General features: G+C 37.4%; 1 protein-coding gene and 1 pseudogene across 3 annotated transcripts; one reads left to right on the forward strand and one right to left on the reverse strand.

Moving 5' to 3' along the window:
- Positions 2,738 to 10,787, forward strand: LOC109950453. Of its 3 annotated transcripts, XM_020569198.1 has the most exons (3): positions 2,738 to 2,927; positions 3,269 to 3,615; positions 9,815 to 10,787. In XM_020569198.1, the coding sequence occupies exons 2-3, from the start codon at positions 3,301 to 3,303 to the stop codon at positions 10,499 to 10,501; spliced, it is 1,002 nt and encodes a 333-aa protein (XP_020424787.1). In that variant the 5' UTR covers positions 2,738 to 2,927; positions 3,269 to 3,300; the 3' UTR covers positions 10,502 to 10,787. The 3 variants fall into 3 exon arrangements, with proteins under 3 accessions (XP_020424787.1, XP_020424786.1, XP_020424785.1); XM_020569197.1 differs by lacking the exon at positions 9,815 to 10,787 and having other exon boundaries at positions 2,747 to 2,927; positions 3,235 to 5,467; XM_020569196.1 differs by lacking the exon at positions 9,815 to 10,787 and having other exon boundaries at positions 2,748 to 2,927; positions 3,269 to 5,467.
- On the reverse strand, positions 12,345 to 15,530 carry LOC18770138 (annotated as a pseudogene).

The raw sequence follows: 17,539 nt of genomic DNA on the forward strand, positions 1-17,539 counted from the left end.
GTGCCTCCAATAATTCTGTGACTTCTATCATTTTATTATTTTTCTTTTTTGATAGGGACTGTCACTTCATTTTCAGTATAAACTAGATGAAAACGAGTCCACTGAATTTCCATGAAAGAGAAAGAAAGAACAAAGATGGAGGGAGACAATGGATGGTTCCTCGCAGTTTCAGAGAAGACTGACTGAAGGTGATCAAATTTTCTTTTTACTATTTTTAAGATGCTGAAGTTTTATCCCAACTCTTCTATAAATAGTATATACGAATTCTTGATCTACTCAATACATAAAAGTATTTTTCACTGCTCTTACAAGCTATAAATTAGATAACTGACAAAATTTATGTACTTGTGGCATTTACAGACAGTTTCATACTCAATTAAAAAGCTATTTTAGGAATTCTTTTTAAAATTATATACATATTACTCGGCACATATTTAATCTTTAAAAGTTATTTTAGTGGAAATTTAGCTAAATTCACTAGAAAACTAGTTTAAGAAACATACAAGTATTACTTAACAACAAATCTCCCAAACTTTTCAAAATATTAGCCTAACTTATTTTCAGCACCTCCTCAACCATAGAAGCAATCTCCAACTGACACACACAGTGGCGGATCCACGTTGGGACAAGAGGGGTCGGACGACCCCTTGGAAGGCTGGAAATTTGGCAAGGGAGTCCATGAAAGCCCCTTGGACAGCTGCTGGAAGCCCCCTTGTATGCACACAATGTGCTCGACGAAATGCCCCAACGAAATGTCCTACACAGCTGCGCAGCTGCGCTGCGCGTAATTTTTTTTTTAAAACCAGCCTTGCCAAACGACGTCGTTTGGTCAAGGCTCAGTCAAATTTTTTTTAATTGACCTGGCCTCAAAACGACGTCGTTTTGGGCCAGGTTTAAAAAAAAAAAAAAAAAAAAACAGCACACACGCACAGCAGCTCTGCACAGATTCATTTTCTCCAAACCTTTCATTCCCAATTCCACTGTAAGATCCCACATCAACCAACGGAGAGGGGGGTGATGTGCCTTATATGGCACACCCGCATCCATCTAGCACGAGGCCTTTTGGGAGCTCACTGGCTTCGGAGTTGTAAGAACTCCGAAGTTAAGCGAGTGGGAGGTTGGAGCAATCCCAGGATGGGTGACCACCCTGGGAAGTTGCTCCGTGAGCTCCCAGAAACAAAACCGTGCGGGCTGGTGAGAATGTAGCCAGGCCCAAAGCGGACAATATCGTTCTACGGCGGAGCCGGTCCGGGGTGTGACAATTTGGTATCAGAGCCACTCTGCCGTGTGGTGCGAGTGTGCCGACGGGGACGTCGGGCCCTTAAGGGGGGTGGATTGTAAGATCCCACATCAACCAACGGAGAGGGGGGTGATGTGCCTTATATGGCACACCCGCATCCATCTAGCACGAGGCCTTTTGGGAGCTCACTGGCTTCGGAGTTGTAAGAACTCCGAAGTTAAGCGAGTGGGAGGCTGGAGCAATCCCAGGATGGGTGACCACCCTGGGAAGTTGCTCCGTGAGCTCCCAGAAACAAAACCGTGCGGGCTGGTGAGAATGTAGCCAGGCCCAAAGCGGACAATATCGTGCTACGGCGGAGCCGGTCCGGGGTGTGACATCCACAGCCCCTCTTCCCATCCTCTCAAACCCTAACCTCCCAACCTCTCAACCTTGGACAACCTCTTTTTAGCATTATTTTCTTTATAGAAAAATTTCAGAACTTTTACACTAAGCCCCCTTGGCTACATAATCTTGGATCCGCCACTGGACACACATATGAAGATAAAATATAATTTTCTTTATTAAAACCTCTGGGCGGAATATCTTGGAAGACAATCATAACTAATATCGCATAATTAATCTTCACTAAAAACTACGTTTTCTTACATAATAAAGCCTATTAAATGATAATATATATATATAATCCAAAAAGTAACTTATTGTACTTACGAAAGGACCAAAATATGGTCGGCATGTTGATATGTGAGTTCTGAGATCTCATATCTCCATTGAACTCATATGTAAGTTAATTTTTCCATATGTTTAAGAAGTATTAACTTTTGCTCATAAGTTTTAAACGGAATTTTTCTCAAAGAAACCCCATTTTACTTTTTACCTTTTTTATGACAAAAGAACGCTAAATTTATGTATGTAAACAACCAGTCCCGTTCTCTTGGTCCATGAGGACCGTTGAGTTATTAGCACATACACCAAATTGAGAATTGAGAGAAGAGCATATAACTTCTCTTGCCATCTTTAAAAACTCTCATCATCAAAGCCCTCCAATATATTGGTAGTCTCTCCTTCCATTGTAGGCAAAGCCATAGCAAAAAAGAAAGTCTCAAAACTGTTGGATATTTGTGTTCACAACTCTTGTGAGAATGGCTTACGGAAGAAGTGTTTAAGAAGGAATGATAATGAGAGGATGAAAGATGCTTCAAGGTGTGTATGAATACACTATCTTTCATACTTTATTTGCCCACACAACTTGTGTGCAAAGAAGTTAAGCAAATAAGTCACAATGAATCCTAGCCTAAACTTTAGAATTGTAACAAGCACACTCAAGATTCCTAGAGGCTAAATGTGCAAAAAATGTACATCTTTCCGCTGCAGTAAAAAACGCGTCTACTACACCCATCATGGAGAGGGAGACTAACGAAGTTAAAGGACGGTTCCTTGCAGTTTCAGAGAAGAGTGAGGAGGAAGGTACAGAAATTGTGTGCCTCCAATCCTTCAACTCTTCTATAAATGGATTACAACTAGTCTTAGTCTACACACAATACAATACATGAGATGAGAAAAGGATATATCTGGAAACAAAGGGGATGACACACTCTCATGCTGCCGATGAAGAAGAATGAATCAATTGAGGGCTGCCTGAATCATTTTTCAGAATCAAATTGAAGGCTGAATTATCAAGAAAGCTCTGGTACTTACTTCTTATAAACTTCTTGCACTTGTTATTTATTTATTTTTTTAAAATAAATATTTTTCACTTAGAGAAACCAGCTATTACTAGATTAACCTCAAAATTTTAACCAACTATTGTAGGGTATATTGCATTAAATTCCTTATTGTTTGTCTTATAAATAGTTAATTAGGTTGATTGCAGCATGATATTGAGTGTTAACTAAGTGTACCAAAATTACAAACCCATTCGTTTCGATCATCATTTCATACCGTCTACATTTTTGTTACTTTTCTTATTTTGCTTAATTTTTGTACTTTGTTTTAAGAATAAGTAACGATTGGGGATTTCTACCAAAACAGAGTTTGTAAGCCTTACTCCGGGTCGATTATCAATGTCGGCATTCCCAAACCCACCCCATGAGCCCAATGCTGCTGAAGTTCTCCGGAATATGTTGAGTTTCGGGTTCAGCCTACTATCCCCCAACGATCAGCAAGACAAGATTGAACAAATCTCCGAAAAACTTGCTGCTGGAGTTGCTGATGTCGAAAGACTTGAAGGGGAAACAGAGGAAGATTTGAGAAGGAAACAATTCGCTGAGCTACTTAATAAAGCTCCGGTCCATACACAGGTTGATTTATTCAGGGAGTTTACGTACAAATTCAACGATGAAAAACGCTTGTGTGAGGCGATTCTTTTGTTCAGGCAACTGGATTCCAATGAGCAACAAGAAACGATTGAAGAAATGCTTCGTCAATTGGTGCAGGAGGAACCCTTTCTGTGTTGTTTTATATACATCCTCATTCAGAACAAAAAAAAAGAAAGGAAACATTTGAAACTCAAGAGACTCTCCGAGGAAAGCGAGGAGGATTTTAGGCTCAGAAGATTCATAAAGCTGTGTAGCACATACAACGGCCTTGTGCTGAACTTCATAATTAATGAACCTAAGAAGTGCGATCTAGACGCTCTACTTATTCAGGCATCAGGTAACGAAGAGATAAAAGAAACCAAACAGTCCCGCTATGCTGAATATTACTTGGGGCTGTCAATTATTTGGTTCAAAGCACGATGGGCCAGTGATCCAGAAGGCCTCATTCATTTAATTATTAGTAAAGTTGGAGAAGGTGATCATATCATTGAGAAACTCGTCAATGAGACTGAGGAGGATTTTCGGCTCAGGAGATTTACAGAGTCGTTTAAACAACTTCAATTCAGTTCCCAGGAGGATGTTGTGAAACATATTCAAGATATCGTAATTAATGATCTAGGTCTTCCTATACCTCAATATTTATCAGCTCATGTGACAAAGGAGCTTGCTCTTGAATTAATAAAGTTGAAAATTCCAAATCTAAGAGGATCAGGAGGAGCAGCAGCCACTCAAGGAGGAGGGCAGGGAGCAATTACACAAGGAGGGCAGGGGACAAGCCAACAGTAGATGATTTGCAGCCAAGCACTTAGCAAAGAAGCGGCCTTCAAATAACACAATTCAGAAGATGTGGTCAATTCATACATGGAGATGGAGCAGCACTACTCTTCTTTATGAGTTTGCCCTGTCTCGCCAGCTTGTGCGTAGTTTTTCATGCTGAATAAAGTCCAATACAATCTTATGTTACTACTTGAAGCTTTCACTTTCTAAAATATGTAATTATTTTGATTCTGCCGCCATATATATATATGTATCCCTTGAACCATTGATGGAAGCAAGGAGATAACAATAATTTGCATTTTGATTGAGCTCCTGCAGTAAATCGAATGTCCAACCAGTCCCCACATCCTAAGTTTCTGCCTCAAATCATCAACTTTCTTTGCCGTACTAGCTAGGATGATAGGATCGGGCATCGCTTCATTTTAAAACCCAATTTTAAATCATTCTGAATATGTCTTCTTGTGTCTCTTCTGAATCATTTTAAAGCTACTAATAAAGAGTTAGCTTGATTGTGAGTTCATTAGTATACTCTGCCTTGAATTGATGAGTGCAATGAATCCAACGGTGTTCAATATTTTGGTCGGCCACAGCCCTAGTCTGAGCCTCCAATAATTCTGTGACTACTGTCACTTTATTATTTTCTTTTTTTGAGAGAGACTGTCACTTTAATGTTTTTTTTTTAATTGGTAACAACTGTCACTTTATTTTCAATATAAACTAGATGAAAACGAGTCTACCGAATTTCCATGAAAGAGAAGGAAGGAAAAAAGGATGGTTCCTCGCAGTTGCAGAGAAGACTGACTGAAGGTGATCAAATTTTCTTTTTACTATTTGTAAGATGCTGACGTTTTATCTCAACTCTTCTATAAATAGTATATACGAATTCTTGATCTACTCCATACATAAAAGTATTTTTCACTCCTCTTACAAGCTATAATTAGACATCTTATAAAATTTATGTACTTGTGGCATTTACAGGAGAAATTATACACTACTACTGTAGTACCAGCTGGCATTGCTAATTGGTACTACGGTCCAATAAAATTCGGACATCTGTACAACTTATACACATCAACAAAACCGTCGTTAGCATCAACGTTAACCAAACAGAGTTTATCAGACTGGAAAAAAAAAAAAGCCACAGAGATTAATTACCAATTTACCAACCTTAAGACTCTGACGGCCTTGCCAAAAGCTTGAAGTCATCCGACGGTGGCTTTAGATCATAATTGCTTCAGTGCTTCAGTCTTAGATCGACAAATTTGTGTGCAATTTTATTATTTGACTTTCGGTCATAACCCCAAATAAATAAGCTTCAGGCACTGATTCATGGCCAGTGAGAGGCACAAGGGGTTGGTTGGGTACCTCATCACCAACAAGCCGTCAATTTTCATGGGAAATATGCAATCGCAAGATATAATTGTAGCCAACACCACTGTTGTTTTTTAATTTGTCAGCCACCGCTCATGGGAGAATATGAAGAAAAAAAAAATTAGTGAGAGCTTATCGGAGATGATGGCGGAGGCCGATGGAACCTATCCTGACCTTTTGAATTGAGGCCCAAAATCGACAAGGAATAGGGCATGTGACTTGATAAACTCCCAAGTCTGCGATGGATCTTTCTTTTTCTTTTTGGCGGTGAGTCTTTGATGGGCAACGACGAGTTTGGGCATCGGTTAAAGCCACCATAGGGACGTCGTCACTCTCAGGTGACGCTGCCCCAAAGAAAGTAGTAGTGTCGAGTATTTCTCGTTTGCAACAATGGTGGTTAACGTGTTTTAACTTTCCAGTGGTTACAGGATGTTAACGGCAGTACATTAAGTTGGTTGCTGATGTGTATAAGTTGTACACATGTCCGAAGTTTATTGGATCATAGTACCAATTAGCAATGTCAGCTGGTACTACAGTAATATTGTATAATTTCCCCATTTATAGAAGGTTTCAAACTCCTATTTTAGAAACTCTTTATAAAATTATGTACACACTACTCGACACATATTTAATCTATAAAAGTTATTTTAGTGGAAACTTAGCTAAATTCACTAGAAAACTAGTTTAAAAAACATACAAGTATTACTTAACAACAAATCTCCCAAACTTCTCAAAATATTAGCCTAACTTATTTTCTGCACCTCAACCATAGGAGCAATCTCCAACTGACACACATATGAAGATACAATATAATTTTCTTTAGGCTTATTATCACAAAACGTCCTTAAGGTTTACGAAACTATCAGATTGCATCCTTAATGTTTTTTTGTGTCATTTATGGTCCTCAAGGTTAGTATTTGCGATCACAAATGGTCCATGTCGTTAGATTCCGTCAAAAACTCTGTTAGTTTGCTGACGTGGCATATATATATATCACAAAACATCTCTGAGGTTCATACACCTATCACAAATGGTCCCTACGAAATTTTTTAATTTTTTAATTTAAAATTCATAAAATTTTAGTTTTCTTTTTAAAATTATTTATAAATGAAAAAATCTTTTATAGAAGGATTTTAATCTTGAGGACCATTTATCTAAACCCTTAGTTTTTTTATTTTTAAATTTTATGAATTTTAAATTATTTTTTAAAAACTCTATTAGTTTGTTGATGTGGCATATATATGGAGCCCACATCTACAATAATATAGTGCCACATGTATTTAAAATATAATATGTATTTTTAAATAATTTAAAATTCATAAAATTTTAAAAAGAAAACCAAAATTTTATGAATTTTAAATATTAAAAATTAAAAAAAATTTGCAAGGACCATTTGTGATAGGTGTGTGAACCTCAAGGATGTTTTGTGATACATATATGCCACATTAGCAAACTAAAGGAATTTTTTATGGAACCTAATGGCAAAGACCATCTGTGATCAGACATACTAACCTTGAGGACTACGAATGACAAAAAAAATAAAATTAAGGATGCAATTTGATAGTTTCGTAAACCTTAGGGACGTTTTGTGATAATAAGCCTTTTCTTTATTAAAACCTTTGGGGGAAAATCTTGGAAGAGAATAATAACTAATATCATAATTAATCTTCACTAAAAACTACTTTTTCTTACAAAATAAAGCTTATTTAAATGATAATATATATATTTTTAATCCAAAAGGTTACTTATTTTACTTGTGAAAGGACCAAAATATGGTCGGCATGTTGATATGTGAGTTTTGAGATCTCATATCTCCATTGAACTCATATTTAAGTTAATTTTATCATAGGATAACTACTGAATACCCCCTGAACTATATCGACTATTGAAATCTCCACCTTAAATACACTATCTTTTAGACTTTATTTGTCCACACAACTTGTGTGTAAAGAGGTTAAGCAAAAGCCATGTGGATACAATGAAGCTTAGCCTAAACTATATGTTATCAATGTCTTGCACAACCAAAGACAACCCCGAAATACACTTCAGAATTGTAACAAGGACACTCAAGATTCCTAGAGGCTAAATGTGCAACAAATGTACATCTTTTTCCGCTGCAGTAAAAAACGCGTCTACACCCATCGTGGAGAAAAGTTAAAGCGGGTAGAGTGGAAGGAAGAGGGAGACTAACAAAGTCAAAAGATGGTTCCTTGTAGTTTTAGAGAAGAGTGAAAAGGAAGGTACTGAAATTGTGTGCCTCCAATCCTTCAACTCTTCTATAAATGGATTATAATTAGTCCTAGTTTACACACAATACAATACATGAATCAATTGAGGGCTGCCTGAATCATTTTTTCAGTATCAAATTGAAGGCTGAATTATCAAGAAAGCTCTGGTACTTACTTCTTATAAACTTCTTGCACTTGTTTTTTTTTTTTTTTTGGGTTAAAATAAATATTTCTGTGACTTTATTATTTTCTTTTTTTGAGAGAGACTGTCACTTCAATGTTTTTTTTTTTTCATTGGTAACAACTGTCACTTTATTTTCAGTATGAAGTAGATGAAAACGAGTCTACTGAATTTCCATTAAAGAGAAAGAAAGAAATAAAAAAGCTGGAGGGAGACTACCATGACTTTTTATTAAAGCGGCTTTTTAAAAAAAAAAAAAAGCAACTCCAAACGCCACATAAGACTAAGACTAAATTTAAAAGCTGAAGTGAAGATTGTTAGAGGTTGTTAGCTCAGATGCTTAACCATTAAGCAAAGCCAAAAGTTAAAGGCTCTACTGTAAGTGTATAGTGGTAATGAGAAAAGAGAAATGCTAGCAACCTTCTCTTTTGGATCTTCTCCCTTAGCTTAATGACATGTGTCACTTTTTCTACATTTAAAATAATGTCATTAATACATTAGACAATGTATGTTTTGTTTTTCAAATTTACCCTTGTTAAATGTATTGGACAAACTAACTTTTATTTCCACCTTGTTAAAAAATTTAAAGAGAATTTTAAATTCTTCCCACAAAATTAACGTAAGTTTTTTTTTAAAATAAAAAAAATTCTGTTTACTACTTTTTTTTGGGGAGGGAAGGGAGAATGGATTTGGGGGTATGGATTAAAGGAGGAGAGTGAGAAGTACAGTGCACGGTGGGTTGGGTTTTCATTTTATTTTATTTTCTGTTTCTTTTTATCTTTTAACTTTTTTAATCAATTAGAATGTTCATTAATTTAAAAAATATATTTATCTGTATTTTTTTTTAAATTCCATAATTTTGAATGGTTTTATTGCAATACTTATTTTTGAAACCAAAAAAGTTTTTTTTAGGGAAGTATACTTCGTTTTTATTTTCAAATATTTATTTAATTGAACTTTTAATGTTTTATTTTTAAATTTAATTGTTTAAGTTAAGTTGTAAATTGAAGGAAATATAAAGTTAATATATTTAATAAGGGTAAATTTGGGAACAAAAGAGATATTGTCCAATGCATTAATGTCATTGTTTTAAGTGTTAAGAAAATGACACATGGCACGAGGAGAAGGGAGAATGTCCAAAAGAGAAGGTTAGAGAGAATGTTGTTAGCATTCCCTAAGAGAAAAACATATTTGATTCCCACCCTTTTAGAATTCTCAAAGCTCTCTCTCTTTCTTAATTACAGATTTCCTCTTTCTTCCATTCTCCTGAATACTTAGCAAAAACCACTTATGTTGCTTAGTTTTTGTCCTTTGTTTTAAGAATAAGTAACGATTGGGGATTTCTACCAAAACAGAGTTTGTAAGACTTACTCCGGGTCGATTATCAATGTCGGCATTCCCAAACCCACCCCATGAGCCCAATGCTGCTGAAGTTCTCCGGAATATGTTGAGTTTCGGGTTCAGCCTACTATCCCCCAACGATCAGCAAGACAAGATTGAACAAATCTCCGAAAAACTTGCTGCTGGAGTTGCTGATGTCGAAAGACTTGAAGGGGAAACAGAGGAAGATTTGAGAAGGAAACAATTCGCTGAGCTACTTAATAAAGCTCCGGTCCATACACAGGTTGATTTATTCAGGGAGTTTAGACGCAAATTCAACGATGAAAAACGCTTGTGTGAGGCGATTCTTTTGTTCAGGCAACTGGATTCCAATGAGCAACAAGAAACGATTGAAAAACTGCTTGATCAGTTCATGAGGCAGAGAAGAGAAGAAGTCAAAGATGTCATACTCGAGAGACTCTCTGAGGAATGCGAGGAGGATTTCAGGCTCAGAAGATTTGTAAAGCTTTGTAACAAATCTGACCACCTTTTGGATGACTTCATATTGAATGAACCTAAGAAGTGGGATCTAGACGCTCTACTTATGCAGGCATCAGGTAACGAAGAGATGGAAGAAATCAAGGAGTCCCGCTATGCTGAATTTTACTTGGGGTTGTCAAGTATTTGGTTCAAAGCACGATGGGCCAGTGATCCAGAATGCCTCATTAATTTAATTCTTAGTAAAGTTGGAGAAGGTGATCATATCATTGAGAAACTCGTCAATGAGACTGAGGAGGATTTCCTGCCCAGGAGATTTACAGAGTCCTTTAAACAACTTCAATTCAGCACCCAGGAGGATGTTGTGAAACGTATTCAAAATATCTTATTTTATAATCGATATTCTGTCTGTCGAAAGGAAGGACGTTGGATAACAGAAGAGCCTCGGTTTCCTCTTGAATTCATAAAGGTGAAAACTCCAAATCTAAGAGTATCAGGAGGAGCAGCAGCCACTCAAGGAGGAGGGCAGGGAGCAATTACACAAGGAGGCCAGGGGACAAGCCAACAGTAGATGATTTGCAGGCATGCACTTAGCAAAGAAGCGGCCTGCACAATTCAGAAGATGTGGTCAATTCATACATGGAGATGGAGCAGAGCAGCACTACTCTTCTTTATGAGTTTGCCCTGTCTCGCCAGCTTGTGCGTTTTATTCGTATGTAATATAACATTAGTCTTCTTGTTTTTTTTTTTTTCTTGTTTGTTATGAGACGAGATGCAAAAGGCCTCCCTCCCTTTTGTTATTCTGGGAATCAAAGTCTCTGATTTATGAATAAATGTCTATTATGTGTGTTTCCTAATTTCCAAAGGGACATGATGTCCTCTATCTTTTTGTCTGCAATCAAGGCTCATAGCTTAATCACCATGAGTGGCAGTCCAAGGTCGAAATTGGATAGGCTAGCTATTGAAGAAACTTATGTCCACAGTCCACACCATGCAGAACAATTACCTGCAGCTTTCACTTTCTAAAATATGTAATTAGTTTGATGCTGCCACCATATATACATATATATATATATATATATATGTATCCCTTGAACCATTGATGGAAGCAAGGAGATAACAATAATTTGCATTTTGATTGAGCTCCTGCAGTACAGCGAATGACCAACCAGTCCCCACATCCTAAGTTTCTGCCTCAAATCATCAACTTTCTTTGCCGTACTAGCTAGGATGATAGGATCGGGCATCGCTTCATTTTAAAACCCAATTTAAAATCATTCTAAATATGGTTAGAAGACTTGTTTTCTGATTATGTCTTCTTGTGTCTCTTCTGAATCATTTTAAAACTTGTACTATCTTTTGTAATCACTCGCAACCATCCCACACTTGACTATTGCTATTGGTGAAAAATGTTGTTACCATTGACTTAATTATCACAGTGGCTTTATGCAGCAGTTTCCCCAAGGACAAATAAGAAAAATTAACTGATGTGGAAGACAATGATGAGGAATGCAAGCAATCTTCTCTCTAATCTTTTCTTTTGGACTTTCTTCCTTCACCTCATGACAAGTGTCATATTCTTTACAAATAAAACAATGTCATTAATGCATCACACAAGTTAGTTTTTATTTTCCAAATTTACCCTTATTAAATGTATTGGTTTTTATATTTCCTTCAATTTATCCAAATTTTGTTACAACTTTCTTAGCACATTGTTAAAAATTTAATAAGGGCAAACTTGAAAAACAAAAACTAGTTTGTATGTTGCATTAATGACATTGTTTTAAGTGTAAGGAAAGTGACACTTGTCATGAGAAGAAAGAATAAGGTCCAAAAGAGAATGTTAGATAGAAAATTGCTAGCATTCCCCGACAAGGATAAAGGCATATAGAAATAAACTAGAATGAGAGCAGCAAATCAAGAGGTCTGAATCAGCCTACCAGGATTAGCAAATCAAACTAAACCATCAGCATATATATATGTAAATAAATAAGAGGGAATCTTGTAAGCAAGTAAATAGTTAGAGGGTAGAGAATATTGTAAGCAAATAAACTAAACCATCAGCATATGTAAATAAAGAAAATGGTTCCTTGTAATTTCAAAGAAGGTTGAAGGCCAAGTTTTCTTTTTACCCTTAGGGTTCTGAATATTTGTGAGCCTGCAGTCCTTAAACTCTCTAGAAATACAATACAATACAAAGTAGTTTACAATTAGGAAAATAGAAGAAAGAAACAAGAAGAGGTAGGATTACCAAGTCAAACTAAACCATCAGGATTAAGTTAAGTGACACAAGACCTAATACCAATATCATCAGGATTAAGTCAAGTGACGCAGGCATGGCTGAATGAATCCATGATATGAGCTTTTCACCTATTGAATCTTATTACAAAGAAACTTCCGCTTTCTAAGGACCTAAAAAAACAAGTAAATGAAAGATATGCATCCATGATCATCATTAGCTCCAATTAGTGCTTCTAATACATTTTGGTGATCCTAACATCACATTATTGCTAAGTTCTCGGAGGACGGGCACATACATAAACAGCAAAGAAGGCCTGAATTGCATTGAGTAGTAGGAGTATAATAGCAGCTAGAGCAGACAAGAAAGTCCATGGAGTACCAAAATACTTGAATCTAAAACCTTCCCATCGCACATGCCACATACTTCTATGGTACTCATTCACGTCCTTGAACAACTTCCATAGATAACCCTCGCCAATATAGGCACATCTTTGCCAAGGTTTTTGAAGAAATGAACAACCTCCTCATCAGTTCCAAGATAATTCTCCACAATGTTCTTGTCACAGAGAAATGATACGTCTGCAGGCGTGCGGATCAGACAACTCATGAATGCAGCATAAGTTGTGAAATGCTTTGAGCGATGAGTGTAGCATTGTTCAAATGCTACAAAATTCATCAATAAATCAGTACATAGATCGTCAAGTACTATGTGTGGAATTTCCAGCAGTCCATTGCAAAATCTTATGTCTATGAAGGTCATTGCCTCCCTTGTCTTGAACTTAATTCCAGCTAGACGAAGCTTTTTGGCTGATTGGATCAATTCGATCGGCGGACGGGGCTTCTCTTGACGTGAATGTGTCAAACAAAGTACAACAAATATTCAGATATGCTCGTATATGCTCATATTATTATTCTTCTCCAATATGGAGGTATTTATACAAGTACAAATATGTGTTAACACTAAATAAAATAGGAAATATATCTAAATTACAATAGGAAGTAAATTTCTATTACAATAGGACAAAATATAATTGGTAAGTAACCAAAATTCTAATGAAATAAGGAACCAAAATCCTGACTAAGTAAGGACTCCCCCTCAAGTTGGGCAAAGATATTTCGCACGCTCAACTTGACAAGCGAGTCACAGAACACCATACTTGAGAAGTAACAATTGTAAAGAAGGTCTTTTTGTCAACCACGAGTGAAACAAGTACAAACTAAAGCAAAGTTTGCAACGGAAACACAAGAGCAAACCCTAAAAAATAGGGCACATAGCAGAACACAGAAACCCTGTGAGCACGGCTGTAGATAAGGCAGAACACAGAAACCCTGTGAGCACGGCAATAGGTAAAGCAAAACACAGAAACCCTGTGAGCACAGCAGCAGATAAGGTAAAACACAGAAACCCTGTGAGCACGGCAGCAGATAAGGCAAACCACAGAAACCCTATGAGCACGGCAATAGGTAAGGCAGAACACAGAAACCCTGTGAGCACGGCAGTAGATAAGGCAGAACACAGAAGCCCTGTGAGCACGGCAGTAGGTAAGGCAGAACACAGAAACCCTGTGAGCATGGCAGTAGATAAGACAAAACACAGAAACCCTGTGAGCACGGCAGTAGGTAAGGCAAAACACAGAAACTCTGTGAGCAAGGCAGTAGATTAGGCAGAATACAGAAATCGAAACTCTGTGAGCACGACAGTAGATAAGGCAGAACACAAAGGCAAAGGGCAAAGCCACAGCAACAACAACGACAATTACTACATCAACGGAAAGTGAAGCAAGCAAAGGCAACATCGACCACAACAGAAACACACCAGCAAAGGCATGAGCAACAATACTGGCACCATAACAGGCAAGAGCAACAATACTGGTACCAAACAACAGCAATACAAGGCATTAGCACCAGAAAGAGCAATATAAGGCACTGATACCAGCAAGACAAGGCAGGGCAAACAACTGTGGCAGCAACAACAACAGAGACAACTTGTCTTCACTCTCCCTCTCCCTTTGAAGAGAAGGGGTCGATAGAGCCATATGATCAATGGTACTTGAGAAACAAGCATGGACAATCAGCCATGATAGATAGGTAGGTGAATTGCAATGGAATAGATGAGTAGCAGTGTCACTCCCCCTCAAATCCGACAATGTATGAGAGTCAATATTTGGAGAAAGTAACACCCAAATAAACAGAGAGACAAAAGCCAACTAGGAGAAGGCTTGGCGAGCGGTGACGAGGCTTGCGGAGGTTTGAGATGGCTCGGTGACCGGTGATGAGGCTTACGGAGGAAAGAGATCAGGCCATCAATGGCCAAGGGGCGTGTTGCCCATATGGTATACATTTAAAAGAGAGGCTCGGCTGTGAGCACAAGAGACCGAAACTAAGCAAGAGACTGAAACTAACATGGGCTCAATATGATTTTAACAGAAAGCAAGCTCATAGAGAGATTAAAAGTAAGAGAAAAAAAGGCAGCAGCAGGCATAGGTAGAGAAAAAGAAAGGTAATGACTCAACATAAACACAGCAAGGACAAAGACAAGGGTAAAATTGCAGAAAGGTGCGGTTATGGCTAAGGCAGAAGAAATATATGTTGATTATTAAGGAAAGGAGAAACGGGGATTTACAGCAAGGTGAAGATCCATGATGGGTTAGGAATGAGGAACGCTAACGACTCTCAATTTGTCAGAGGATCTCAAGGATTAGTAACTTGGCTTTGATACCATATCAAACCAAGTAGGGCAAATATTCAGATATGCTCGTATATGCTCGTATTATTATTCTTCTCCAATATAGAGGTATTTATACAAGTACAAATATGTGTTAACACTAAATAAAATAGGAAATATATCTAAATTACAATAAGAAGTAAATCTCTATTACAATAGGACTAAATAATAATTTGTAAGTAACCAAAATTCTAATGAAATAAGGAACCAAAATCCTAATTAAGTAAGGACTCGCCAATAGAATGATCATAGGGTTTAAGGATAAAACTCCAACGAAAGTAAATCGAGTAAATGTTTTACTTCACCAGCAGCACTAAAATCCTGATCTAACACTTGATCAGGTCTTTGAAATGCATAGTTAAAGAATTGCAAGGCAAGTTTGGAAAGGGATGATGAGTCACTATTTCCTCTTAAAGCTTTTGATTCATCAAATAATTTTTGAAGAAGGGAAAAAGGAAATTGGTTCTCCAAACGAAAAAGATCTCGTATGATATTAACGAATAGAAATTGAATGAAAAATAGATGAAGTTAAATGAAATCTACTACTACAGAATTAACTTTCGAGACGAAGAGACAAACCTTTGGTATAGCATTCTATCTGCTTTTCCATCATACCCGTACTCCATCCGTACATTGACGTGAGCAAGCTATAGTTCAGCTTCACGTGACTCTCCCTGAGCCATCCAATCACAGTTTCCGTCACTACTTCAATTGAAGAGAAAAAACAAGTTACAAAAGGTCCTCAATTAACACATCCTGAATGAGTCCAGGAGCATCCCAAACCCAAGAGGAAGTATTAGCTTCTCTAGGAACAAAACAAATAGAAACGACAGACAACTCAATCAAGTAACGACAATCATCGATCAGCAAACCCACATGGGAGTGATCATCCCTGGGTAGTAATGTTATTTGTATTCTTTAGAGCAACTCCACCTATTTGCCATTTGTTATGGCAAGGGAGGGCTAGGGCAGTCACTATTCATGTGAATAGTGGTTGCCCTTGCAAATAGTATTGTGTGTTTTCACCCATTGTCATGACAAATGACAGTTACTATTCATTTTTTTGTTTTTTTCACAAATTTTTTTACTTCAATAATTAATTTGGATAATATTTTCGGATAAGATTTTCGGGTTCCTACGTGTCAAGACTATTCAAAATCGGATAAGATTTTTGGGTTCAAATTTCAGATGAATTTCAAAATTCAAATTTCAGATAAATTTGGGTTCAAATTTCAGATGAATTTCAAAATTCAATTTCAGATAAATTTCAAATTTCAGATAAGATTTTCATCCAATCAAATCAAGTCACGTGGCATCTCTATCTGGCTAAAATTTTCTATAAAACTAGAGGCTCAGCTCATACCTCTCACACCACATCTTTCTATATTTTCATTTCCCATAGTTTAGAATTCATACTCCATTCTCAATGTAAGATTTTAGGAGATGCTTAGAGAGGCAAGAGCGAGAAATAAATGAGAGAAGCCATAGACAAGATGAAAGAAATTCAGAATTACAGGGAGAAGAAGATGAACAAGTTGTCATAGCAGTGGCTTTGTTTGATGAAGAGAACCAAGGTCGCCGCAGTGGTTCACGAGTCGGTCGTCGCCAGAATATGGACAGACATAGGTATTCTCGGGGTAAGAATCTTTTGGAAAATTATTTTATCCCAACTTCTTTGTACTCTGATGTTGATTTTCGAAGGCGATATAGAATGCAACTCCATTTGTTCAATATTTGCAATTATGATGCATATTTTATCCAAAAGTTGATGCTGCTGGGGTTTTGGGACTTCTTCCGAAGCAAAAGCTTACAGCTGTTATACGAATGTTGGCGTATGGTTCATCTGCTGATCAGGTAGATGAGATTGCCCGGATGGGGAAGTCCACTACGTTTGAGGCATTGGTAAGATTTTGTGATGCAGTTGAAACTCTTTATACTCGGGACTACCTGTGCTGACCAACTCCAAGGGACCTCTAATGGCTATTACAGAAAGCCGAACCTCGAGGATTTCCTGGAATAATCCGTAGCATCGACTGCATGCACTGGCAATAGAAGAATTGGCCAACTGCTTGGCAAGGAGACTACGGGAATCGGAAGGGCCAAAAAAGTATCATCATGGAAAAGGCTTCTTCTCATAACATACATTCGTTCTAGCTTCCAAAATTATTTTGTTTCAGGGGACATATGGCTTGTATCCATCGCCATGGTTTCTTGATCCGTCTTGTCCATCTCTTTTTTTGCGCAAATACTCCCTTTCTTTTGCATATTCTGCTTGAATTGCCATCTCGTTATCTTGGCGTTTCTGCTCCATTTCAATTCTTATGCCACTCTTCCTTGCGATTTCCTCCAAAAATTTTGATGTATTACTGCTCGAATTACCCCCTTTCTTTGCCTTTGCAGCCTTCCGGCCAATGGGCTTTGGCTCCTTTTCGATGGGTGAGTCTTGACTCATAGGGGAATCGAGATGTGAATCCGATGTCATTGAATCATGGAGTGGCATCTCATTTAACATAACGGCGGGACTAGTGTGAATAATTATGAAGCGTTTGCAATTTTTCACCACCTCCAAACATTCATGATGGTTGAAACTTTTTTTGCCTTGTCCAGTTGCACCAAACCTCATCTGTGCTTGAATCATCTATG

Source organism: Prunus persica, chromosome G7, assembly GCF_000346465.2.
Source record: "Prunus persica cultivar Lovell chromosome G7, Prunus_persica_NCBIv2, whole genome shotgun sequence".
Lineage (NCBI taxonomy): Eukaryota > Viridiplantae > Streptophyta > Magnoliopsida > Rosales > Rosaceae > Prunus > Prunus persica.

Bases quoted from the DNA above. Each gene is read 5' to 3' on its own strand.
- LOC109950453 (XM_020569197.1), top strand. From the start codon at position 3,301: ATGTCGGCATTCCCAAACCCACCCCATGAGCCCAATGCTGCTGAAGTT.